General features: G+C 57.3%; 1 protein-coding gene across 7 annotated transcripts in view; it reads right to left on the reverse strand.

Annotated features, from left to right (window-relative positions):
* The window catches only part of DLG3 (discs large MAGUK scaffold protein 3), an 80,785-nt gene that overhangs the window by 46,575 nt on the left and 8,669 nt on the right, over positions 1 to 25,541 (reverse strand). For 4 of the 7 annotated variants that reach the window (XM_038184320.2, XM_038184318.2, XM_038184319.2 and 1 more), the window contains exon 1: positions 3,127 to 3,471. In XM_038184320.2, coding sequence (XP_038040248.1) covers positions 3,127 to 3,456 — 330 coding nt within the window. In that variant the 5' untranslated portion in view covers positions 3,457 to 3,471. Of the gene's footprint in view, positions 1 to 3,126; positions 3,472 to 24,882; positions 25,036 to 25,541 lie in introns of those variants that run through there. The other 3 variants (XM_038184315.2, XM_038184316.2, XM_038184314.2) reach the window with 1 other exon arrangement.

Consider the following 25,541-nt stretch of genomic DNA (forward strand, 5'->3'; position numbering starts at 1 on the left):
CCAGGGCACCCCAAATATGCAGAAAAAGGCTGGTGAGCCCCATGGCAGGTCCCACTCTGGCACCAGCTTGGCGCTGGGGACCCAAGGTGAGAGAAACCACGGGGCTGGACCTTTCCCTGGCAAGGTGCTGGCTGCCTCACCCCGGCACGGGGAGCAGCCCTGGAGAAGGGGCTCGAGCACGGCCGAGCATCTCAGCGCTGCGCTCCTGAGCAGCCGTGGGCGTCACTGTGCGGGGAGAGGAGGGGTTTGGAGCACTTGGCTCCTCCAGCCGCTGCGCATCAGCGATGCCTCCCCGGATCGCGCTGCCATTCCTCCCCCAAAGCGGGGAGTCCTCCTCTCACCCCGGTCTGGCAGCGGGAGGGGGGGAGTTGTGTCCCCCACCAGTGAGCGAGGGGGAACGGGGAGGGCGCAGGGCTGGATGGAGGGATGGAGGGGGAAACAATGGAGAGCGGCGATGGCAGCAAGCACGGGGAACGCGAAGTAATAAACACCGAGATAAGGGAGAAGAAATGGAAGAGATCTCCGATGGGAAAAAGGAGGAGGGAGGGAAAGCGCAGCAAAAAGAAATGAGAAACCCAGAGCTGAGAGATTTCCTCTCTCCCTGTGGCCAGGATTAGGGGTTCTCAGTTACTGGCATTGCCTGAGCAAGCTAATTTGTGTCCTGGAGAAGGGGAGAGGCAGAAGGAGAGGAACGATGCGCTGCCGGCAGTGGGAGGAGGTGCGGGTTGATGCGGGGACTGTGCTGTGTGCTGGGCACGTGTGGGCACAGCTCACACGCCGTGGGGCTGTGCACAGGGTCTGCGAGTACGCATGATGGCAGCAACACACACGCCACACGCAACCCTGAGCATGTTCCCTGTGTCAGAGCATCTGCACACGCTGCCGCTCCAGCACACGCACTGGCTGTTCATTCTCCTCTGCCTGCGTGCAAGGAAAAGGAGAAAAAGGCTCCGACTGGGGCTGGTGGAGATCCCAGGGAGGTGAGCAGGTCCTCGCTTTGATGGGGAAGCCTCTTGGCCCTGCTCTGCCTCCTCCCCGCTCTGCCTGCTCCCACCTCTGCTGCTGGAAGTGCTTCCAGGGACAGGGACAGCGCTTAAAGGGGCAGCCCTGAACAATGGCAGCCTTGCCTCCCCCCGCTGCTCTCGAGGTCTGAGGGGCTGCCTCCTCATCTCCAGCCAAGCACAGCAGCTTTGCACCCAGCACCCAGCCAATTTCCCCCTGAGCATGACATCTCCTGGCCCCCTGGTGCCAAAACCCCCAGCCAGGTGGGAGCATGGCCCGGCTGTTCCCATTTCACCACCTTTTGTCCCTCTGCCCACGGCCAGACCGGGAAAAACGTGGATTCCCGATGGCTCAGACACTTCGCACCCTTGGATCAGAAGGGGAACAGTGCCGAGGTGTTTGCTGCAAAGCTTTACTCATTGCATACATTTGCCACACACCAGGGAGCAATCCTGCCTGCTCTGACACAGGCAGCGCACATACCACACACGTCATTTTATACATGCAGACCCCGCTATGCTCACGTAGCCTCACACACTGGCATCCTCTGCCGCTTGCAATGCAGCGAGGAGGTTTTCATTTTCATCTTCTAAGGCTAAGGCTGAGCAGAGATTCCCTACGTGGACTTTGGGACCAGCCCAAGCCCCGGGGGCTCTGTGGCGGCACCACAAAGACAATGATTTCTCTTCCACCACTGCAATGCACGAGGGGCTCCCCTGCCCAGCCAGCCACGGCAGTGCTGCAGCTGGCATCGCTTCCCTCCCAGCCTGCTTGCAGTCATCTCACCAGCAGCTCTGGGCCAGACCTTGCCTGCAAGCAGGAGAGGAAAGGAAAGGAAAGGAGGGAGCAGACCGGCTCCAATTCCCTGCTCCTACCCAGCTCCCAGAGCTCACCGCACTGGATGGAGCGAAGGAAAGAGGTAGCAAAGGGAAGATGAAAACCGCTTGCCAGGAATCAGCAGGCGAGAGAGAGATGAGGCTGATTTTGATGCAAAGAGTGGCAGAGAAACAGAGAGAAACCAGGAGCAGGTTTATAGCAAGGTAGCTGGGGTTTTGGGTGCTTTCTGTAAACATCTTCTGAGCGTATCAGCTTGGAATCAGATTATTTTGACCAGAGCTACAGACTCAGACAGTAATGAAGAAAAACACGGGAAGGGAAGAAGAGGGTTGTGTTTTCCGAGGGGAAAGGAGGAGAGAATTCCCATTGATTCCCGTGTGCCTGCCTGCTACAGCATCTTGAAATAATAATTAGAAGGATCAATAAGAAATCATGTGAGGTTTGAAGATAATGAATGAAAGAGGCAGAAGAAGCAAACTGAAATGCCTTTCTTTAAAGCAGGGTAAATTGTTTTTCAGGCAGGGTCTAGCCTCCATTTTAATGCTTTGCAAACAGCTCCAACCATTTTCTGAGCTGGCTTGTGGGTTCAAAACAAGACTGGTCTCTCCATTTAGAGGAGAAAGAGAGAGACAGCCTGAGAATGGGTCCTGGAGGAGAACACTAATAAAATGAACGTGTGTGGGAAGAAATGGAGGCAGTGAAATGGGGCAGAAAGCACACAGCATGCCGGCGATCAGAGAAGGGTTACGTAATAATCTATGGGAGCAGGGACGTAGCAGCAGAGCGAGGAATCCACAACTCAATGGAAAAAGCGGGTGCCAGTTTGGGAGCACTGGCAAGTGGCACCGAGAGCCCACGAGGCTGCCCGGCGGGCAGCGTGCCCCACGCCTGCTAAGCACAGCGTGATGAGACGCCCTCGACGCCACCGGGGCTTCAGGCAGCGGCATCGCAAGCGGCGAGGATGGCGGGTGGGTGCCGAAAACCATCACGCCCGACACCTGCCTTATGCACGGCGAGCCCCCGGGAGGATGCTTGGGCGCACGACCCCTACACCAGGCGGGACCACGATGGCCGGCCCGAGCGATGGTGGCGACCAAGCCAAGCGACACTGGCCACCAACCCAAGCGACGATGACATCCAACCGGAGCCACCGCCACGGCGGCCACCCGCGATGCCCCGTGGGTGCCGGCACGGCCCCGCCGCTCTCCGGGGGGAGCCCCCCGGCAGCCTCCCGCCCCGTCCCCACCGACCCCCTCCGGGGAGCGCTCCCCGGGGGCTGGCTCGTACCTGCTCGTACCAGTCGCGGCTCGAACACGTGCACTCGGGCCACCAGCCCGGGCCGCTGCCGTTCACCTTGGGCGCGCTCTTCCCCGGCGGCGGCGGCGGCGGCTGCTTGAGCGCGGCGGCGTCGCGGGCGGGGGGCCCCAGCTTGGCCTTGCCGCGGGCGGCGGGCGCGGCCCCCCCGGGCGCCGGCAGGGTCTGCGAGCCGTAGCCGCCGTAGCCGTACTGCTCGTGCTGCCACTCGCCGTACGAGGGGGGCTCCATGCGCCGCAGGGCCGCCATCCGCGTCACCTCGTAGCACTCGGGGCACTTGCAGCAGTGGTGGTGCTTGTGCATCGCTGCCCTACACCATAGAGCCGGCAGGGTGGGAGGGAGGGAGGGAGGGAAGGAGGAGGGAGAGAGGGAGGGAGGGAGCGGGGGGCGGCGCGGAGCGATGCGCGCACGGAGGGAGGGAGCGGGGAGGGCGCGGGGAGGGATGCTCGGGGGGGCGGCAGCGGCCCCCGCCCCGCTCCAGGCGCCTCCTCGCCCCCGGCCCCGCGGGAGGCGAGGGGGGGGGCGGTTACAGCGCGGGCAACTCCGCGGGGCCGCGCCGCTCGGGCACGGGGGTGGTCGGCTGCATGGGGAGGCTTGGCACGGCACGGCACGGCTCGGCACGGCTTGGCACGGCACGGCTCGGCACGGCACGGCTCGGCACGGTTTGGCACGGTTTGGCATGGCTCGGCACGGCTCGGCACGGCACGGTTTGGCACGGTTTGGCACGGCTCGGCACGGCTCGGCACGGCACGGTTTGGCACGGTTTGGCACGGCACGGCTCGGCACGGCACGGCTCGGCTCGGCACGGCACGGTTTGGCACGGTTTGGCACGGCTCGGCACGGCTCGGCTCGGCACGGTTTGGCACGGCTCGGCACGGCTCGGCACGGCTCGGCACGGCTCGGCACGGTTTGGCACGGCTCGGCACGGCTCGGCACGGCACGGCACGGCTCGGCACGGCTCGGCTCGGCTCGGCACGGCACGGCTCGGCACGGCTCGGCACGGCTCGGCTCGGCACGGCTCGGCTCGGCACGGCTTGGCACGGCTCGGCACGGCTCGGCTCGGCACGGTTTGGCACGGCTCGGCACGGCTCGGCACGGCACGGTTTGGCACGGTTTGGCACGGTTTGGCACGGCTCGGCACGGCACGGTTTGGCACGGTTTGGCACGGCTCGGCACGGCTCGGCACGGCTCGGCTCGGCACGGCTCGGCACGGCACGGCTCGGCTCGGCACGGCACGGCTCGGCACGGCTCGGCACGGCTCGGCTCGGCACGGCTCGGCTCGGCACGGCTTGGCACGGCTCGGCACGGCTCGGCTCGGCACGGTTTGGCACGGCTCGGCACGGCTCGGCACGGCACGGTTTGGCACGGTTTGGCACGGTTTGGCACGGCTCGGCACGGCACGGTTTGGCACGGTTTGGCACGGCTCGGCACGGCTCGGCACGGCTCGGCTCGGCACGGCACGGCTCGGCTCGGCACGGCACGGCTCGGCACGGCTCGGCTCGGCACGGCTCGGCACGGCACGGCTTGGCACGGCTCGGCACGGCTCGGCTCGGCACGGTTTGGCACGGCTCGGCACGGCTCGGCACGGCACGGTTTGGCACGGTTTGGCACGGCTCGGCACGGCTCGGCACGGCACGGTTTGGCACGGTTTGGCACGGCTCGGCACGGCTCGGCTCGGCACGGCTCGGCACGGTTTGGCACGGCTCGGCACGGCTCGGCACGGCTCGGCTCGGCACGGCTCGGCACGGCTCGGCACGGCACGGCTCGGCACGGCACGGCTCGGCTCGGCACGGCACGGTTTGGCACGGTTTGGCACGGCTCGGCTCGGCACGGCTCGGCACGGCTCGGCACAGCTCGGCACGGCTCGGCACGGCTCGGCACGGTTTGGCACGGCTCGGCACGGCTCGGCACGGCACGGCACGGCTCGGCTCGGCACGGCACGGCTCGGCACGGCTCGGCACGGCTCGGCTCGGCACGGCTCGGCACGGCACGGCTCGGCACGGCTCGGCACGGCACGGCTCGGCACGGCACGGCTCGGCTCGGCACGGCACGGCATGGCTCGGCACGGCACGGCTCGGCTCGGCACGGCACGGCTCGGCACGGCTCGGCACGGCTCGGCACGGCACGGCTCGGCACGGCTCGGCACGGCTCGGCTCGGCTCGGCACGGCACGGCTCGGCTCGGCACGGCACGGCTCGGCTCGGCACGGCTCGGCACGGCACGGCTCGGCACGGCTCGGCTCGGCACGGTTTGGCACGGCTCGGCACGGCTCGGCACGGCACGGTTTGGCACGGCTCGGCACGGCACGGCTCGGCACGGTTTGGCTCGGTACGGCTCGGCACGGTTCGGCACGGCTCGGCACGGCTCGGCTCGGCACGGTTTGGCACGGCTCGGCACGGCTTGGCTCGGCACGGTTTGGCACGGCTCGGCTCGGCACGGCTCGGCACGGCACGGCCACCCTCACCCCGACCCCATCCCCAGCTCCGGACCCATGGGTGCTGCCAGCCCTGCCGGCTCTGTGGTTCCCACCCGGAGGGGTTCACTTCACCCTCGTCACCAGCCCGGCAGCAGCTCTGCTGCATCCCCACCTCAGCTCCTGCCTCTCCCTGCTTTGTTCCCGCACGCCCCAGCACAGCACCCTGGGGATGCTGCCATCACCCTGTGAGCCACAGGCATGCTTGGTGTGCAGAAACTCCAAGGGCTTTTTCTGGGCCTTCCGAATACTGCCATCAAGGGTGGTAAAAGTGCAGTGTTTCGGGGCTGCAGAAATCCCTGCTTACACATCAGGGCAAGGACACCACTCCCAGCTCCCAGAAGTTCAGAACAATCACCGAGGCAAACTGAAGGATAGAAAGAAAGACCAGTGCAAAAAAAGCATACCCGACCAGTTAGGAGAACCTGAACCTGGCCTTCTATCCCTTAACAGTTGTAATAAACACTGGGATGGGCGAAAAATTATTCGAAGAAATGGCCCATAACCAAGTAGAAGATCAAACGGATAGAAGGGGTGTATCGGGGCTCATTAGGACGTGGGTAAAGGAGTAAGACAAGCAGGAGGGGTCCACAAGTTGGTCCATAAGATGTGGCGGTTCAACACCCCAGTTCAGGCTGCGAGATCCATAGGCTCCTACTGGCCTCCGTGAGGCTGGCCCAGCTCACAAGTGAGGCTTTTGGGTGGAGGAAGCACAAATGGGTCAAACGCATGCCCCTGCCTGCACCTTGTTCCTTTAGCTCTTTAAGCCCCAGTGCAGCAATCCTTCTGCACTTCACTAAAGCAGACAGAAGAGCTCCTGCAGTGTTTGCTCCCAAGCAGTCAAGTGCAACGCTTGCTTCTGGGTGAAGGGGAGAGGGCAGAAGGCACCCCCATAAGATCCACGTTGTCCCAGAAGCCCCAAGCACCACACGGTGCAGAGCCCGTCCTCTCCAGCACTGGCTGCACCTCCTTGCCTCTGTGCTGCTCAGGTTACCTCTGTCACAGGACAGACGCTACTGTCATGTGCTGCTCTGTGCTCAATGACACAGAGCTGTGCTCAGGTTCGCACTGAAATTCCCCTGGCTCTAAATTTAGGAGAGTCATGTCCCCAGACAAGCAAGTCTGTTGAGCTCTCAGAAAGCTCTGTGAAAGCAGGTCTGCAGGTGAGGCTCACCCTGCTGCTCCCAGGGGCTCTCACGGACATACAGGCAGTTATGGGACCTGGGCACACTGTGGCACCGAGCCAGTGACCAGGAGATGCACGTAAGGACCTGTAGAGCTCAGTGCCACAGGACACTGCAGCCACCAAGAGCTCACTAAGGCAAAGGAGGATTGGATGCCTGCATGCAAAGCGAGGCTGTTCCGAGCGATTTTCATCAATGAAAAACTGTGGTTTTGTGTGGAAGGAAAGCATGCAGTGTTGGAATTAATAGAGAACTTTACACTTCAGGCTTTAAGCAATTAGGATAATCTACACATCTGCTGCTGCTCCTTTTGCCATCTCCCAGAGCACGTGGTGCTGGAGGATGCTGGGCTGATGGCTGGGGAGATGCTGCACCTTGACAGCTGGGGGTGACCAGGACAGACAGAGGGCATCTGGCAGCAGTGAGGGCAGAGGTGGGAACAGAGGGACTGGGGCAGGAATGAAGCTGAGGAAGGGGAGTGATGCAGCACAGCAGAGCAATAAGCCTCGTAGAAACAAGCAGTCAGCATCTCCTCCGTGAACATCAATGGACATGAAGTCCATCCTGGCCTTCTGCCATCTCCCACCCTGCGACACGGAGACCTGAGTCACGTCAGCATCAAAGAGACATGCCCAGAGTCTGTAACACGATGATAGCTCATTACTGCTCTGACCCGGCTGCACACCTCCCTCTGACCGCAGTTCCCACCCTAGAGATGGCCCAGTTTGGCTGCAGAGCCTCACCACGGATCCAGGGCGCCCTCCACCCCCACAAACCTCTGCCAAAGCCGTCTTTGGGCCACGGCCAGGCGGGACACCCGGGTCTGGAAGAGGCAGACCTGGGCAGGAGGAGAGCACTAGGGCAGGGCATGTGCTGCGTTTGCAGCCCTGACTGCTCACAGCTGCCCCGCTCCAGACACGTCTCCCTTCACTCAGCCCTGTGGTGAGGGCGGGTCAGGATAGGGGCCAGCACTTAGAGGAAGAAGTGCAAAAGCAAAGGACAAGACCTGTTAGGGAAAAACACTTTAATAAGGAGCTGAATAAACAAGAGAAGCTTTTGATTTTTTCCCCCATGGCAGACTGAAATGTTGCCCTCACAAGAAGGTCTCTGGTGCTCCCCCTGGTCAGGCTCTGGCACCCCCACAGACAGGACAGTGCATGCAGCAGGCATTTCTCCCCCAGCTCACTTATTGGGTGCCCAATTGACACGTGCAAACCAGGAGCTCCCTCCTGCCCTGGAGCCTCACCTGCTGCTCTCACTAAGTCCTCCCCAGCTTCCCACCACTTGCAGTTCCCTGCCTGAAAACCCTCCCATCCCATTTCAGCTCCTCTGCAGGGAGAGCTGTTTAATTCCTCATTTGCAGTGAGCCACGCGTGCTGCCTGCTAGCCCCAGTTACAAGGAGAAAATCCCTTGGTTGTTGCTGCCTGCTTGCAGCACTCCCTAACACCATGTGGGGCTCAAGACACCTTCTCAGTCTTCCAAGGCGGCCAGTGCTGGCTGATAGCTGCATGCACGCTGTGCCTTGCCCAAGCTACCCTCAGTGTGTGTCTGCATCTCAGCTGCTGGGGGCGGCGCTGCCGTACCCCCAGGGTGCAGGCACCTGCACCAGAGTGCCCACACCTGGGTGTCGTGGGGCATGAGCTGTGCCTCATGCTTTCAGGCAGCTGTGGGCATCTTGCCCTGCTCACCTGGGCACTGAGCACTGCCGAAGGAGCCAGGAGCTGGTTTCCAGGCAGGTGCCTTCACCGACGGAAGCATTTCAAGGAAACCAAGTGCTCTCTGATCCTCTAGCCTCTTCCCACCAGAAGCCTGCCCGTCTTATTTAAATTCAGCTTTGGCAGCTGCTCTTTTTACAGGTGCTAATTTCTGCAAAGCATCAAGAAATCCCCGGAGATGGTGCTATGTACACGGCACGAAGGCGGCACGGAGCTAGGTTTTATCTGGCGTTGCCGGCATTTCAGCCCCTGTTGGCGCTTCCTTCCTCTCACATGAAGCCCTGCGGGAAGAGGAAGGCAAGTGTGAGGCACGGTGCATCCTTCCCTGAGCAGCCTTTCAAGGGCAGTCTGAAGAAAGGGGTTTGAGCCATTTCAGAGGGTTTTGTAGCACGTGCAGCCTTTCTGGGAATGGAAGGTGCCTTTAGCCCAAGCCGTGCTGGCTCTTGCGGGGGCAATTTGGTCGCTGGCAGCGCCTGCATGACAGCCAGCGGGGTGTGCTGCCACTGCCCCAAAGCCATGTGCTAGTGTGGGGCCTGGCTGCAGGTGGGGAAAGCTTCATTTTTCTAATTAATGTATGAAGAGGAAGCTGGGAATAGTCTTGCATAGGAGGTACCTTTCTGGACTGCAAGCACCTGCAGAAAGCTGCCCAAGATCCAAACCACAGGGCCGACAGTGGGGACGAGGAGCAATGGGAGGTAAAAACACTGAGGGAGCAGGCCACAGGGAGACAAGAAGCAAAGGGAAGAACCAAACAAACTTGGTCCAGCCCTGCCAGTTGGCTCCAGACCCCGTTCCAGCAGGGATTTGCCATGTCCGTGGATTGCCAAATGAAAACTTTGCAGCAACACTCTGGGGTCCTGTGAGCCACCGAGGGTTTGCACTGCCACAGGGAGAGGAAAGGGCAGGAGAGCAAATAACCTCCTGCTGAGACTGCTTCCCCACCCCACCAGGAGCGATTCACGCTGGGAGAAGCACAGTTAGGATAATAATAACAGGGCATACCAAGGGACCGATAGCTCTCAGCACTCTCCGCACAGTTGCCAAACAAATTATTCTCCTCCAGGGCAAAACCATTTTCATTCTATTAATGATCCCTGAGACGTTGCCCAGTGCCACGGTTCCCGTATCCTCACTCGTGGCAGCAACTGCACGAGGTTCTTCAGCAAACACCAAGCTCTGCTCGCAGCAGTTGCAATTCCAGCAAACGAAACCTCTTCCCCAGCGTGTGGAAGGGGCAGAGGAGCAGAGCACCGCAGCTTCATGCCGGAGACCTGCGGCAGGTCCTACAGCACAGCCCACGCTCCCTCCACACAGAGGAGGGCCTGGGGCTCTATTTAATATTTTTGCGGTTCCAGCGAGCCTTGTGGATTTACTGAGGGCCTCACCGTGCACACAGTCACTCCCCCCAGCTACCTGGGACAGAGCCTCCTGCCTGGCCCTGAAGCCCATCCTCCTGCTCCTAGCACGGGGGTTTTATGGGGGTCTGCAGCGCATGTCCACTGGGGAGATGATGTGTCAGGGCAAAGCTGTGGTTTGAAGCACCAAAGGCTCAGCTGGAAGCCCATAAAATACAGGGAAGAGGCCCTTACCCCAGATTAAACATTAACAGGACCCAGTTGCTGCACTGGCATGGCAATTAACAGCCCTGCCACGTCTCGTGGGTGCCCAGTCCTTGTGCACGCCTCGCATCCCCTTGCACAGAGCATGCTTGTGGCTGATGGAGCAGGGGGAAAGTTGGAGAATGTGGCGAGGGGACAACTTTAGGGACACAACAACTCCTGCAGCTCCCGCCTGCACAGGTGGGACACGCGGGGTGCCGGCTGGTGGCATTTTTTTTTTTTTTTTTTTTTTTGGCTTTTGGGGTTTTTGGCAGCGCACACGCAGCCTCAGAGGAGGTCTGAGCTGGCTGGAGCCCTGCAGCAGGTGCAGCATCCCTGCATCCATGGGGTCAGGGCGACCTCCCCAAGCAGGGGAGCAGCCTGCTGATGCCCCTATGGGGTCGGCGGCGCCCGGAGCCACCCGCCCTGGCCGCGAGGCGGCCGCCCCCTCGGCGCTGACCCTCCCTCCCGTCACTGCCGCGTCCCCTTTAAGGGAGCCGGCGCTGCGCGGAATTTCTGAATGGCTGCCCCCGCCCCGCGCCCGCCTGCCCCCCGCTCGGCCAATCAGCGGGCGAGCCGCGGGGCCGCAGCCGGCTCCCGGCCCTCTCTTAAAGGCGCAGTGCCACCGCCAGCCCTTCCCCTCCGCCGCCCGCACGGCGAGGGCGGACAGCAGCGTTCCCAAGCCCTGGGGTGACCTTCAGCTGTGCGCCCACCTGCGGGGCAGGCAGGAGGCTCAGACACACCTACAGGGCTGAGATGCCGCCGACACAAGCCCGGGGTGACAGGAGACCTGGAGGGGTGACAGTGCCACTGCCCCCACCACGGCTTCAGGCTTGGTGTCCTGGTTTCAGTTAGAACAGAATTAATTTTCTTCCTAGTAGCTGGTGGAATGTTGTGTTTTGGCTTAGGATGAGAAGAGTGCTGATAACACCCCAATGCTTTAATTGTTGCAGAGCAGTGCTTATACTAAGCCAAGGACATCTCAGCCTTTTGCTCTGTCCTGCCAACGGGCAGGCTGGGGGTGCAGTAAGAGCTGGGAGGGGACAGACCCAGGACAGGTGACCCAAACTAGCCAAAGGGGTATTCCATACCATCTGACGTCATGCTAAACAATATATAGGGGTGGCTAGCCGGGGGGAGGGGGCCGGACTGCTCGGGGTTAGGCTGGGCATCGGTCAGCGGGTGGTGAGCAATTGCATTGTGCATCACTTGTTTGTACATACTATTATTACTTTCATATTATCACTATTGTATCATTATTATTATTATTGTTATTATTATTTTTGTTATTATTATTTTCCCTGTCTTATTAAACTGTCTTTATCTCAACTCACGGGCTTCACTTTCCATTTCTCTCCCCCGTCCCAGAGAGGGAGGGGGGAGGGTGAGCGAACGGCTGCGTGGTGTTTAGCTGCCGGCCGGGTTAAACCACGACAGTCTTTTTGGCGCCCAACGTGGGGCCCGAAAGGTTGAGATAACGGCAGATCTGATCAGAGTGTGTTAAACTAAAATTGGTGTAAGGATTAGACCTGCTTAATAGTCACCTGTCATGATGCTGATTGCTTTAATCTCAACTCTGCTGCGCCTGTTTTCCAAATTGAGTATTATAGTACATTATTTTCCGTATTTGCTCTCTGTCGTGTTGTTTATCCTCTCCGGGCCCTGGTTTCAGATCATTATGGTACTGAGTGTTATAGCAATGGCTTATGAGACGATAAGATATCTGGTCATGACTCTAACTTGGTATTTATACTCAGTAACATCGTGGACTCTGTACTTTGGAAACAGTATCTTGGGAACTATTAGCAATTATACCTATTGTTTTTCTCCACTAGAGAGTCAATCTGTAGAGGGAAAAGGGGAAGATAATTTTTCTTACTTGATTACTCTCCCTTTCTCCTTCACCACCCCTGTATCCTCCTGGATCACTCTGCCTTCCTCCTTCACCACCCTCTTACCCCCTGAGCTTGTCACAATAGCTCTCCAAGATATTGAATATTTTTGGAATACTCAGAGTACCATAGTCTTGTTGTTCTGCCTCATGAATGCACTTCAGGTTCTGCTTAAAGTTAAACAACTACTTGGGAAGCTCTTCTGGAGATCTGCCCGGGGGCAGGATAGTTGTGGGTGGCAGGGAGTATGGGTGGATATGGGCAGGCATCTAGAGCAGTTGGCACCCCCAGTGTGTTGGAAATTCACCCCTGAACAATGGCAAAATCCTCAAAAACTGGCAGAATGCTTGAAAAAAAGGTGTCATGATTCTGGCAGTTCCAAAGTAACACAAATCATTATAACGTGCTGGGGCCTGGCTCATGCCTATCGAGCTGCCATTGATACTGCTATCAACTTAGTGACAGACCCTGCGGCCACTCCAAGCCCTGTGACAGATCCAACGGCCACTGTGACCCCTACGGTGGACTCGGCAGCCGCTCCAGATCCGGTTCCTGCAGCCGCTCCAGATCCGGTTCCTGCAGCTGCTCCAGTCCCAGCTCCTGCAGCCGCTCCAGTCCCAGCTCCTGCAGCCGCTCCAGTCCCAGTTCCTGCAGCCGCTCCAGTCCCAGTTCCTGCAGCCGCTCCAGCTCCAGCTCCTGCAGCCGCTCCAGTCCCAGCTCCTGCAGCCGCTCCAGTCCCAGCTCCTGCAGCCGCTCCAGTCCCAGCTCCTGCAGCCGCTCCAGTCCCAGCTCCTGCAGCCGCTCCAGTCCCAGCTCCTGCAGCCGCTCCAGTCCCAGCTCCTGCAGCCGCTCCAGCTCCAGCTCCTGCAGCCGCTCCAGCTCCGGTTCCTGCAACTGCTCCAGCTCCTGCAGCCGCTCCAACTCCTGTGGCTGTGTCAGAGAAACGAGCTGTAGCAGTGCAAGTTGATCCTGCAGAGGGTATTCCAACCCCTGTGGCAGACCCTGTAACAAAGTCAGAGAAACGAGCTGTGGCAGTGCAAGCTGCCCCTGTAGAGAAGGTGAAAAAATGGTATAGAGATTCAGGTCGTTTAGAACGCAGAGAGTCTTCTGCCAATCCAGGTAAGGCTTCTGCCAAAACTAGGTATAGAGATGACGAAGATGACGACGACGCTGGGCCATCAAGGATTCAGGAGGAGGAAGATGAGGATGCCGAAAAAGCAACAGTAACCACCCGAAGCCTAAACGAGCGCGAGCTACGAGATGTGCGAAAAGATTTTGGTCGCTGTATAGGTGAGCAGCTTGTCACCTGGCTGCTCCGGTGCTGGGACTCTGGAGCCAATTGTGTGGAATTAGACGGCAGGGAAGCCAAGCGGCTGGGATCCCTTGCTCGAGACGCCGGCATTGACAAAGCAATTGCAGATGGAGCACAATCCACCAGCCTCTGGAGGCGTCTCCTCTCAGCTGTGAGGGAAAGGTATCCCTTCAAGGAAGAACTTTTATGTGTACCAGGCAAGTGGACCACTATGGAGAAGGGAATCCAGTACCTGAGGGAATTAGCCGTACGGGAAGTGATTTATGAGGATCCAGACCAGAGACAAACATCCAAAGATCCAGATGAAGTCAAGTGTACACGACCCATGTGGCGGAAGTTTGTACGGAGTGCACCATCATCATATGCCAGCTCATTGGCAATAATGGCCTGGAAAGAGGATGAGGAACCCACAGTGGATGAAGCGGCTAAACAACTCCGGCAGTACGAAGAAAGTCTTTCCTCTTCCTTACAGGCCTGCGTCTCAGCTGTGGAGAAACTTTCTGAAGAGGTCCACCAACTTAAAGAGAATCTATCTTCCCCCCAACCTGAACCAACCGGTGTCCAACGACCAAAAGAGAACACTTGGGAGAAACTTTCTGAAAAGGTTCACCAACTTGAAGAGAGATTATTCTCCTCTGTACCTGTACAAAGCAGTGTCTCAGCTGTCAGGGGTAGGCGTTCACCCACACAAGGAAGACGATTTGGTGGGTACTCACCCCGTGCCACCCTGTGGTTTTACTTACGAGACCATGGAGAGGACATGAGAAAATGGGATGGAAAATCTACTGCGACCCTAGAGGCACGGGTACGTGAGTTGCAAAAGAAAACAATCAGGAAAAAGGGATTCTCTGAAAAGTTTGCTGCTCCAACTTCCAGCAGACAGTCCTTCAAACACAGAAACGAAGAAGATTCTGACCAGGATTAGGGGGGCCCTGCCTCCAGCCAGGGGGAGGAAAGGGACAATCGAGTTTATTGGACTGTGTGGATTCGATGGCCTGGCACGTCACACGCACAGAAGTATAAGGCTTTAGTAGACACTGGTGCACAATGTACTATAATGCCATCGAGCTATAAAGGACCAGAGCCCATCTATATTTGTGGAGTGACAGGGGGATCTCAGCAGTTGACTGTATTGGAGGCTGAAGTGAGTCTGACTGGGAATGAGTGGGAAAAGCACCGCATTGTGACTGGTCCGGATGCTCCATGTATCCTTGGCATAGACTATCTTAGAAGAGGATATTGCAAGGACCCAAAAGGGTTCCGGTGGGCTTTTGGTATAGCTGCCTTAGAGACAGAGGGCATTAAACAATTATCTACCTTGCCTGGTCTCTCAGAGGACCCCTCTGTTGTGGGGTTGCTGAGGGTCGAAGAACAGCAAGTGCCAATTGCTACCACAACTGTGCACCGGCGGCAATATCGCACTAACCGAGACTCCCTGATTCCCATCCATAAGCTAATTCGTCAATTGGAGAGCCAAGGAGTGATCAGCAAGACCCATTCACCTTTCAATAGTCCCATATGGCCAGTGCGAAAGTCTAATGGCGAGTGGAGACTAACAGTGGACTATCGTGGCCTGAACGAAGTCACGCCACCACTGAGTGCTGCAGTGCCGGACATGCTGGAACTTCAGTATGAACTTGAGTCAAAGGCAGCCAAGTGGTACGCCACAATTGATATCGCTAATGCATTTTTCTCCATCCCTCTAGCAGCAGAGTGCAGGCCACAATTTGCCTTCACTTGGAGGGGAGTCCAATATACTTGGAATCGGCTGCCCCAGGGGTGGAAACACAGCCCTACCATTTGCCATGGACTGATCCAATCTGCGCTAGAGCAGGGGGAAGCTCCTGAACACCTGCAGTACATCGATGACATTATTGTGTGGGGTGACACAGCAGAGGAAGTTTTCGAGAAAGGGAAGAAAATAGTCCAGATCCTTCTGAAAGCCGGTTTTGCCATAAAACAAAATAAAGTCAAAGGACCTGCACGAGAGATCCAGTTTTTAGGAATAAAATGGCAAGATGGACGTCGTCAAATCCCAATGGATGTGATCAACAAAATAACAGCTATGTCTCCACCAACTAACAAAAAAGAAACACAGACTTTCCTAGGTGTTGTGGGGTTTTGGAGAATGCACATCCCAAATTACAGTCTAATTGTAAACCCGCTCTACCAAGTAACCCGTAAGAAGAATGAGTTTGAATGGGGCCCTGAACAGCGACAAGCCTTTGAACAAATCAAGCAGGAAATAGTCCATGCAGTAGCCCTTGGGCCAGTTCGAACAGGACCAGATGTAAAGAATGTGCTCTACACTGCAGCCGGGGAGAATGGCCCCACCTGGAGCCTCTGGCAGAAAGAACCTGGGGAAACTCGAGGTCGGCCTCTGGGGTTTTGGAGTCGGGGATACAGAGGATCTGAGGCCCGCTATACTCCAACTGAAAAGGAGATATTGGCAGCATATGAAGGAGTTCGATCTGCTTCGGAGGTGGTCGGTACTGAAGCGCAGCTCCTCCTAGCACCCCGATTGCCAGTACTAGGCTGGATGTTCAAGGGAAGGGTCCCCTCTACGCATCATGCAACTGATGCTACATGGAGCAAGTGGGTTGCACTGATTACTCAGCGGGCTCGAATAGGAAACGCCAGTCGCCCAGGAATATTGGAAGTGATCATGGACTGGCCAGAAGGCAAATACTTTGGGATATCATCAGAGGAGGAGGTGGGTCGTGCTGAAGAAGCCCCGCTGTACAACCAGTTACCAGAGAATGAAAAGAAATATGCCCTGTTCACTGATGGGTCCTGTCGTATTGTGGGGAAGCATCGAAGATGGAAGGCTGCTGTATGGAGTCCTACGCGACGAGTTGCAGAAGCTGCTGAGGGAGAAGGTGAATCAAGTCAGTTTGCAGAAGTGAAAGCCATTCAGCTGGCTTTAGACATTGCTGAACGAGAAAAATGGCCAGTTCTCTATCTCTACACCGATTCATGGATGGTAGCAAATGCCCTGTGGGGATGGTTACAGCAATGGAAGCAAAACAACTGGCAGCGTAGGGGCAAACCCATCTGGGCTGCTGCATTGTGGCAAGATATTGCTGCTCGGGTAGAGAACCTGGCTGTGAAAGTACGCCACGTAGATGCTCATGTGCCCAAGAATCGGGCTACTGAAGAACATCAAAACAACCAGCAGGTAGATCAGGCTGCTAAGATTGAAGTAGCTCAGGTGGACCTGGATTGGCAGCATAAAGGTGAATTATTTATAGCCCGATGGGCCCATGACACCTCAGGCCATCAAGGTAGAGATGCAACATACAGATGGGCTCGTGATCGAGGGGTGGACTTGACCATGGACGCTATAGCACAGGTTATTCATGACTGTGAAACATGTGCTGCAATCAAGCAAGCCAAACGGTCAAAGCCTCTTTGGTATGGAGGACGGTGGCTGAAATATAAATATGGAGAGGCCTGGCAGATTGATTACATCACACTCCCTCAAACTCGTAATGGCAAGCGCCACGTACTTACAATGGTGGAAGCAACCACCGGATGGCTGGAAACATACCCGGTGCCTCATGCCACCGCCCGGAATACCATCCTGGGCCTTGAAAAGCAAGTCCTATGGCGACATGGCACCCCAGAAAGAATAGAGTCAGACAATGGGACTCACTTCCGAAACAACCTTATAGACACTTGGGCCAAAGAACATGGTATTGAATGGGTGTATCACATCCCCTATCATGCACCAGCCTCCGGGAAAGTTGAACGATACAATGGCCTGTTAAAGACTACCTTGAAAGCAATGGGCGCTGGGACGTTCAAAAACTGGGATACGCATTTGGCAAAGGCCACCTGGTTAGTCAATACTAGGGGATCTACCAACCGAGCTGGACCTGCCCAATCAAACCTGTTACGTACTGTAGATGGGGATAAAGTTCCTGTAGTGCATGTAAAAAATATGCTGGGTAAAACAGTCTGGGCTACTCCTGCCTCAGGAAAAGGCAAACCTATTCGTGGAATTGTTTTCGCTCAGGGACCTGGATACACTTGGTGGGTGATGCAAAAGAACGGAGAGGTCCGGTGTGTACCTCAAGGAGATTTAATACTGGGTGAGAATAGCCCATGAACTGAATTGTACCATGTTAATTAGTATATTATACTGTATGTTATCACTACCATGATTACTATAGGTGACTAATTAGAATGTATGGAAAAGAGTGTAACCTGAGCATGACATAAATGGTATGGAATAAGGGGTGGATAGAGCCAGCTTTTGCTCTAGTAGGCCCGCGGCGAAGCCTATGCTGGGTACGAGGCCGAGCGGCCGGCCGCCATCTTGGGGAAGAAGAGGTCGTGGTTTAACCCGGCCGGCAGCTAAACACCACGCAGCCGTTCGCTCACCCTCCCCCCTCCCTCTCTGGGACGGGGGAGAGAAATGGAAAGTGAAGCCCGTGAGTTGAGATAAAGACAGTTTAATAAGACAGGGAAAATAATAATAACAAAAATAATAATAACAATAATAATAATAATGATACAATAGTGATAATATGAAAGTAATAATAGTATGTACAAACAAGTGATGCACAATGCAATTGCTCACCACCCGCTGACCGATGCCCAGCCTAACCCCGAGCAGTCCGGCCCCCTCCCCCCGGCTAGCCACCCCTATATATTGTTTAGCATGACGTCAGATGGTATGGAATACCCCTTTGGCTAGTTTGGGTCACCTGTCCTGGGTCTGTCCCCTCCCAGCTCTTACTGCACCCCCAGCCTGCCCGTTGGCAGGACAGAGCAAAAGGCTGAGATGTCCTTGGCTTAGTATAAGCACTGCTCTGCAACAATTAAAGCATTGGGGTGTTATCAGCACTCTTCTCATCCTAAGCCAAAACACAACATTCCACCAGCTACTAGGAAGAAAATTAATTCTGTTCTAACTGAAACCAGGACACTTGGTTTGGGCACACGCCGTCCGTGATGTCAGTGGGACATCACGGGCAGGCAGTGGGGAGAGCGGTTTCGTTGCCACACTCCTGCTGTGCACCCAGGCAGCACCGACGTGCACAAAATCTCCCTGCAAGAACACCACGCGACATTCAGCTTGCAAAATCTGCCACTGCGGGGTGGGACATGGTGACACAGCTGGCCCAGGGAGAGAGACCTGAGAGCACAACAGGGCGCTGCAGCACGCCTATGGTGCAGCAGGCACAGCTCGCCCCGGTTTCAGCACTGAAACCAGCCCCAGGACCAGCCTGTGCCTCCCCCAGTGCCGCAGTGCAGGTTCTCCCTCAGTTCCTACCTACAAACCCTCCCGCAGTCTGCTGGAAACCGGCTGCGAAGTGACCTGCTCTCAGAATTACCTTGAAAAGCGGGGAGGTGTCTGGCAGGACACTGCCGTGGTCCTGGCAGCCCCAAGCCCTGCTCTGGACACGCGCAGGTGAGCACCTGGCTGTGGGGCTGGGGATCAGTGCCGGCCAAGCACGATGCTCTGCAGGCCACTGCTTTGGGCACCGGCACGCCGGGGCGGTGCCAGCTCCAGCAGCTATCTAGGCCACAGAGCGCAGAGGTCCTTTGCCTGAATCCCGGTGCTTGGAATCATTTCTTAGGCGCGACGCCAGCCAAGTTGTGGCACGGTGCTGTGTGCGTGCAGGCTGCACGGCTACAACAGGCGCTGGAGCGAATCCTTGCTTTCCCCCAGCAGAGCACCAGGTTGACCGAAACGCTCGTGTCACCACAGCCACGTGTGGTCCAACTGCCTCAGAGCAAGCAGAGCAAAGCCAGAGGCAGCAGCATGTCACAGAGCTCCTTTAAAACAGGTCCACGCTCAGCCTCACACGAGGGACAATTCCCAAACCTGCGCTCATCCACTGCCCTCATTCCCCTGCAGATTCCCCTAATTCCTACAAAAGCCAAGGATAATGGATCTCTCAGCATAGCTCAGTGCTGATCCTCCAAATCCTAAAGACTAAAAGCCCTCACGAGCAGTTATCATGGCTGCTCTATTTATAACAGCGCTGGTGCTGCCTCTGCCACCAGAATCCTGATTTCCGTCCAGCCCGGCGCCATTAAGATGCAGCGACGTTCCCCCAGCTCCAGCGTTCCAGATAGAAAGCAGCTGGCCTGCCAGGCTCCGCGTTCAAGCTTGGTTTGTTCCTCTAAAAAAAATGGAGAGGAGAGCCCGTTTGTTTTGCGGAAAGGCACCCAGGAGATTTGTCATCAGCCTCCTGAGAGACTGGGGAGGCTGCAGGGGGAGCGGAGTGCGGGCAGGCGGGGATCGGGGTGGCGTATCCCCCGCTGCAGGCTCCCCCGTGGGTCACAGACCCCCTGCGCCTGCCTCGGAGCAGGATTTTGCTCCATTGTGCCAGCACCTGTCCTATAATCCAAATGACTCTGGCACAAAAGCCACCGCTGCAAGGCACGATGTGCGTGCACCTGGGGCTTGGCGGGGGAGCAGGCAGAAGCAAGCAGGAGGGCGGCTGAGCAAAGCAGGGTGGGGGCAAGGAGGTGGCGCAGCACCACCGGGATCCCTTCCAAGCTCCTGGCTGCTTTGTGCTGCGGGAGATGGGCTCCAGCAGTAACAGGGTCATTCACCCCCTGCACAGCATCACCTCCTGCACAGCGGGGACCTGGTGCTGCTGGGGGGCCCGCAGCGGGGTGCACCAGCTCGTTTTGGAAACTCGATGAGCAAACTGACTGCGTGGTGGTCATGGAGGTCCTGGGCAAGGCACTGATTTGAACGAACGTACAGACCAACAGCCCTTTCTCCAGCAGGGCTTTCTGATGCTGTGGAGCCAGAAAAGCCTCGGAGCCTGATGAGGATCTTCCTTTTGCTACCAGTTTTAGACAGAAAGGCCCCAAACAGAGTAGGAACAGGTGGCTGTGCACAACCCTTTGGTTGACAGGCTGGTGGCTCCACCAACTTTTTCATCCTTCACTGGAGCTGTATCTTGAGTCGGGAGAACCCAGGTCTAAGCATCTCCTTGTTCATCTCAGCAGCAGGAATAGCAAGAGCCTCTAGTAAAGCCGAGGCCATTCAACCCCAAAACGTCCACCGAAGTGACAGCTCTCACTGACACAGCGCTCGCTGAAATCCCCTTTGCACAGCAGCGTCCTCGCGACATGGGCAGCCAGATGCCCAGCCGGGTGTCCATGCTGCACGGGCTGACGTACGGCTCAGGCGGAGCGAGTTACAGCAGGCAGACATCCTCCTGGCCTCGGTGCTTTGGCTTCCGAGGCTGCGTCTGCGATGCTGAACCACAAAACTGCTGGAGAAAAACGAAGTTCAGAACCCAAAGCTCACCTCCGGGGCCTCTGGGCTGCTGCTTTTCTTATCCGCTTCTCCTAAAATTAAATGTATGCTCGGAAGTGCACGGGGAATGCTCTGGGGAGGGGCTGCATTAATTGGCAGACTCCCACCTGCGTTCAGGACCTGCTTCTCTGACCTGATGCTCCAGCAACCTGGCAGCTGGCTGGAGCCGGGCAGCCTGGCTCCCTTTCCCTCTGCACACCTTGCAGAGGAAATTAAGAGCTGTGGGGCTACAGCTATGGCAGCGGGGAGCTTGCAGCGGGCTTTTCTGTGGCCACAGCATCTGCTGGTCTCACCCCAGCCCTGCAGGTGCCCTGAGCCACTGCAGCAGCAGCTGCACCTGCCAGCAAAGGCGCAGAGCACAGGAACATCCTTATCTTTGGCCAAAGGGAAATGGGGAGGCAGGAAAAAGCACTCAAGAGAAGGAGAGGGGAAGCAGACAGCCGGTCGCCATGCTGGCGGTACAGCCTGCCTTTCTCTGCCAAAACCCCTGGGGAGCTCCGTGAACCTTTTTGGCACCCGAGCTGCAGGTCAGAGTGGACAGATGCCTCTTCTGCTGGCTCCTAACAGCCGGCAGGGGCATTTCTGCTGAGCTGGGCCATGTCCTCCCTGGACGTAAGGAGGGAAGGGGATGTTTTTGGCCTCGGCCCAGCAGGGGTAAAGCACAGCCCGCACCCAGCACACTGCAGGCACGCTCCGCAGCATCCCCTGCACCCCCAGCCTGGGGGAGCAGCAGCACGCCCTCCCTGTGAGTTTCCCCATCCCCTGGCACTGCAGAAGCACACAAGGCACATCTGTTTACTGAAGCAGCCTCTCCCGTGTGCTCTCTCTCCCCGTCACGCTAAGATCTGCTGGTGCTCAGCGTTGGCTGTCGGGATGAGCAAGGACAGAGCCGCGGCGCTCAGCGATGCGGGGAAGGAGGGATGGATGCAGGGCAGGCGGCTGCAGGAGGGCGGCACCGCGCTGGCACCATGACAGAGATGAAGTCAGAGCAGCTCCGGAGCTGTGCCGGGAGGCAGGAGGGGATGGCAGGGGAAGAGCAGCGCTTCCTCGCAGGCGCAGAGTTTCTGCTCATCAGCGGTATTGTTCCTCTTGAATTCATCTCTCCAGCTGGCTGCTCTCTGCTCCCCGGAGGGGGGGGATGAGGATGGGGTTCTCAGAGGGATGAAGCCTTCCTGCCACCCTCCGGGCGCAGGCGAGCAGCACCGGCTGCAGGAGCAGCTTCGTGGGTCTTCCCCCTGCAGGCACACACAAGCCCTGAGGAGCCCTGATAAAGCAACCACGGGGCTCAGAGAAAGGTCGAAATGGAGGATTTGGCTGGCAAAACCCCACGAAGCCCTCAGCCCAGGTGTGATTGTGCCTCCGAGGGCTTCAGCAGGGCATTTCAGCTGGCTGAGTCCCTTAGCAGGCTGAACATCCACTTTTCCAGTGAGGGATGCTTTCAGCGCCCTGAGCCTCACCGTCAGGAAACTCGCTGGATACACGTTGGTGCTCGATGTGCCGGTCCCGCTTCCTGAGCAGCAGCCATTTGCACGCTGCAGGGCTACTCCGAGTGCACGCGCAGCCTTGCCAGCAGACAGAAAATTTCCTGTTCCTGGAAGCATTTGTGCAGACAGGCAATTTGTTTCTTGAGCATCTTCCCGGCTAAAGCAGGTTATGGTGGCTTTTGCTCTGCCATCACCGCCGGGGAGAGCTGCGGGCAGGGGCGAGGACAAAGCCAGGACAACAGAAAACTTATTTACACTGATGGATGCGATAAGAGAATTGCACTTACTTCAGGCAGGACAAGCCAGTTAATCTTTCCATCTTTTATCAGTGGCAGGGTGCCCGCTACAGCTCTTGTGCCTGGGCTGACAGCACCGGGGTGCAGCTGCTCTGCCCTGCAGCTGATGCCCACGTGCCCTACCATCAAATATCACCTATTATAGCTGCTGCCCTGGTTCTTCTGAAAGCCCTTTGCCAACTTAAGCGTTTTCCTGCAACCCGCTTTGGAAATGTCCATGGCAAAATGCTCACACCAAAAGCCGGGGAACAGGAAGACGCTGAGGAGCTGGGCAGGGGTGCGATGCAGGGGGTTAGCCAGCCCCGAAGGCATCCTGCACACTGGGGCTGTTGAGAGCCAAGACCCAAAGCGGTGCTGGGCAGGAGCTGGGACATCCTCAGCACGAAGGTGTCCCCCAGGCACTGCTGCCCTCGCCTCGTGGTCTGGGTCACTCACACGGGGCCTGCCGGTGTCCTGCTCCACCAGGACAGAGCCTGCTTTCAGTGACGAGCTCGTTCCAACGAAGGCAGCTGAGGGAACGGGCTCACCTCCATGTCAAATCACCTGCATCCTGGCTCAGCAGTGCTCAAAGAAGAGCAGCTCTCGAGCCCGCAGCTCTCCAGCACAGCTTGATCCCATTTTCCAGGAAAGCTGCCCCACGCCTCACAGAAAGCTGAGTTTCAGGCAGGACTACAAGCTGAATAGTGGCCAAGCCCAGCACCGAAGGCCGCCATCCCAAAGGTTTATCCCTCCAGGTCCCTGCTCTGCACATGGGAATCCTCTGGGACAGGTGAGAGGCCCTTGGCTGGAGGCAGCAGCACCCAGCACCTGCTCCTGACCCATACTGATAGAGGGTAGGAAAGGAGGAGGCTGAAAATAACAAAGCTTCAGAAAAGAACGACAGGAATTATTTCAGGGCTGGAACAACCTGCCTCACACTGAGAGAGTGAAGAAGCCAATCTGTTTAGTTTATCTAAGGGAAAGTTAAGAGGGAACTCAGACGCATCTATAAATACCTACATGTTGGGAACATTTCTGGTTGCAGCGGCCCTTTATCCTGACAAACAAAGGCAGCAAAATCTCCTGGGGCTGGGAGCTAAAGCAAGAGAAATCCAGGCTGGCAGCAAAGTGCAGATTTTTAATGGAAAAGATAAATAACCACCGGGACAACCAGGCTATAGATTCCCCACAGCAGATCCCCCACCGTGTGAAGTCCCAAAACTGAGGCTAGGTGTCGTTTACTGAAGGGAACACTGCAACTCAGGCAGACGTGAGGGGCTGGATGCAAGAGACCCAAAGTACACAGCCAGGGGCACTGAGGAAGAAAATCCCTGAAATCTGCAGGCTGACTGGTGACTGATCAGGCTCCTGCCCCTTGTGGGTTTTTGCCCCGGGCCTGCCCCGTGTCCACAGGTGCAGCCCAGGAATTTATTCCAATTGCTTAATTTTAGAAAATATGCTCTTTTCTAAAGCAACCTTTTCCCAAAATCTGTAAAAATGCACTGAGCCCAGTGCCTCTGCGAGGGAGGCTCCTAGCTTTGTCCCCTGCACCTCTCCTTTGTTCCCTGCTGACCGGCATCCAAGCTGACCCAAACCGCTCCCATCCTCCTGTCGTCTTCATCCAACCCCAGTCCCACCCTCCCGCCACTGGTAAAGACCTGGTGAATGTTTGAAAACGTAGAGAGTAGCAAAGAGGAAAAAGGAGAAATTAAACAGTAAGGAAAAAATGGGGCATTACCCATTTTATTGTGGTCTAGAACAAGAAGGGAAACATTTAAAAAGGTGAGAAAAGAAGCAGAGTAATTTTCATCTTTAAAGTATCTTGGAAGAAGAATCCAACCTAGCAAACAAGCATTGTTTCAAACCATGCCAAGGAAAACAATGTTTTCGTATTATTTTAAACCTGTGGTGAACTCCATCCATCACGGCCACTTCATCCCTCCCAAGAGGCTCAGAGCACATTTTGCCCTTCACTCGTCCCTAAAACTAGCATCAGATGCGCAGCCCAGACGATGTACTCGCACCAGGAGGAAGCTGAGATTTACGATGCACATCCAAACAGACGGCGTTTGCAGGTAAATAGACAGCGGAGAAAAGCTCCTGGTATGCTGAGGAATGGACCTGCCATTTAAGATCTTGGAGAGAAATTTGGAAATCTGCGAGGTGGGAGAGTGCCAGAGCTGGGGGGCAAGAGAGACAGGGCTGGGTGGATTTCCATCCCACGCAGCTTCCATCCCCGTGCCACATCCATCTGCCCTCCGAACCCGGAGGGCTGCCACTGGACCACACTAGCACTAGCACAAAGGGGTGTTTTCGGAGCCGTGCGGGTCGCCGCCACATTTCCCAGCCTGAGCACCACTCAGGGAACTGCCCGAGGGAACACCGCCAGCCCCGGCGAGGGGAGCACCTCCCCGGCACCGTCCCGCGGTGCTAGGGGCACGCGGCCCCGGTGCTGTCCCCGCGGTGGCAGCCGCCGGCCGGGCGGGACGCGGTGCGGGGGCTCACCTGGGGCAGGGCGCTGCGGGAGCCCAGCACCAGGCTGCAGACGCTGGTCGGTGCCTCCGTCCTGCGGGCTGTCACCCTCACCAGCCGCGGAGGGGTCCCTGGCGTGCCGCAGGTGGCCACGGGCAGCCTCCGCTCACCGTCCTCGGCTGGATCCTGAAACGAGGTGAGGGACACAGGTGGGTAGGGCGGGCTGGATGCACCCGCATCTCCCCTACTGCTTCTGGATGGGCATCGGGGTCACTGCAGGGGGCAGCAGGGCTGCATCACGCGGCTGGGCAGGGGCAGCTCCCTGCTGCTTTTCTTCTGCGCAGATGTTCTGCCAATACGGGATGCATCAATGCATGTTTTTTGGAGAAGGGATTTAATGGTGTCCATGTGCTTGGGCTGCATTCGGGTAAAGCAAAACCTCTGCAGCTCACTCAGTGCAGGCTTCCCACTTGTTTCCACATGGATTTTTAAATGCCCTTATTGACCATCACATCCCTCAGGGCCTGACGGGCAGGCCTGTCTGCAGAGACTGGGGCCGCAAGAGACCCAAGTGAACAAAATGGGATCTCACTGCCTGTTGCTCCAGAAATAAGGTATAATTCCAGTGAAAACCGATCCCTAACAATAGACTAGATCTGGAGTTTTGCCTTTAAAGAGAAGACCATCAGTGT

The sequence above is a fragment of the Anas platyrhynchos genome, chromosome 10, assembly GCF_047663525.1.
Source record: "Anas platyrhynchos isolate ZD024472 breed Pekin duck chromosome 10, IASCAAS_PekinDuck_T2T, whole genome shotgun sequence".
Lineage (NCBI taxonomy): Eukaryota > Metazoa > Chordata > Aves > Anseriformes > Anatidae > Anas > Anas platyrhynchos.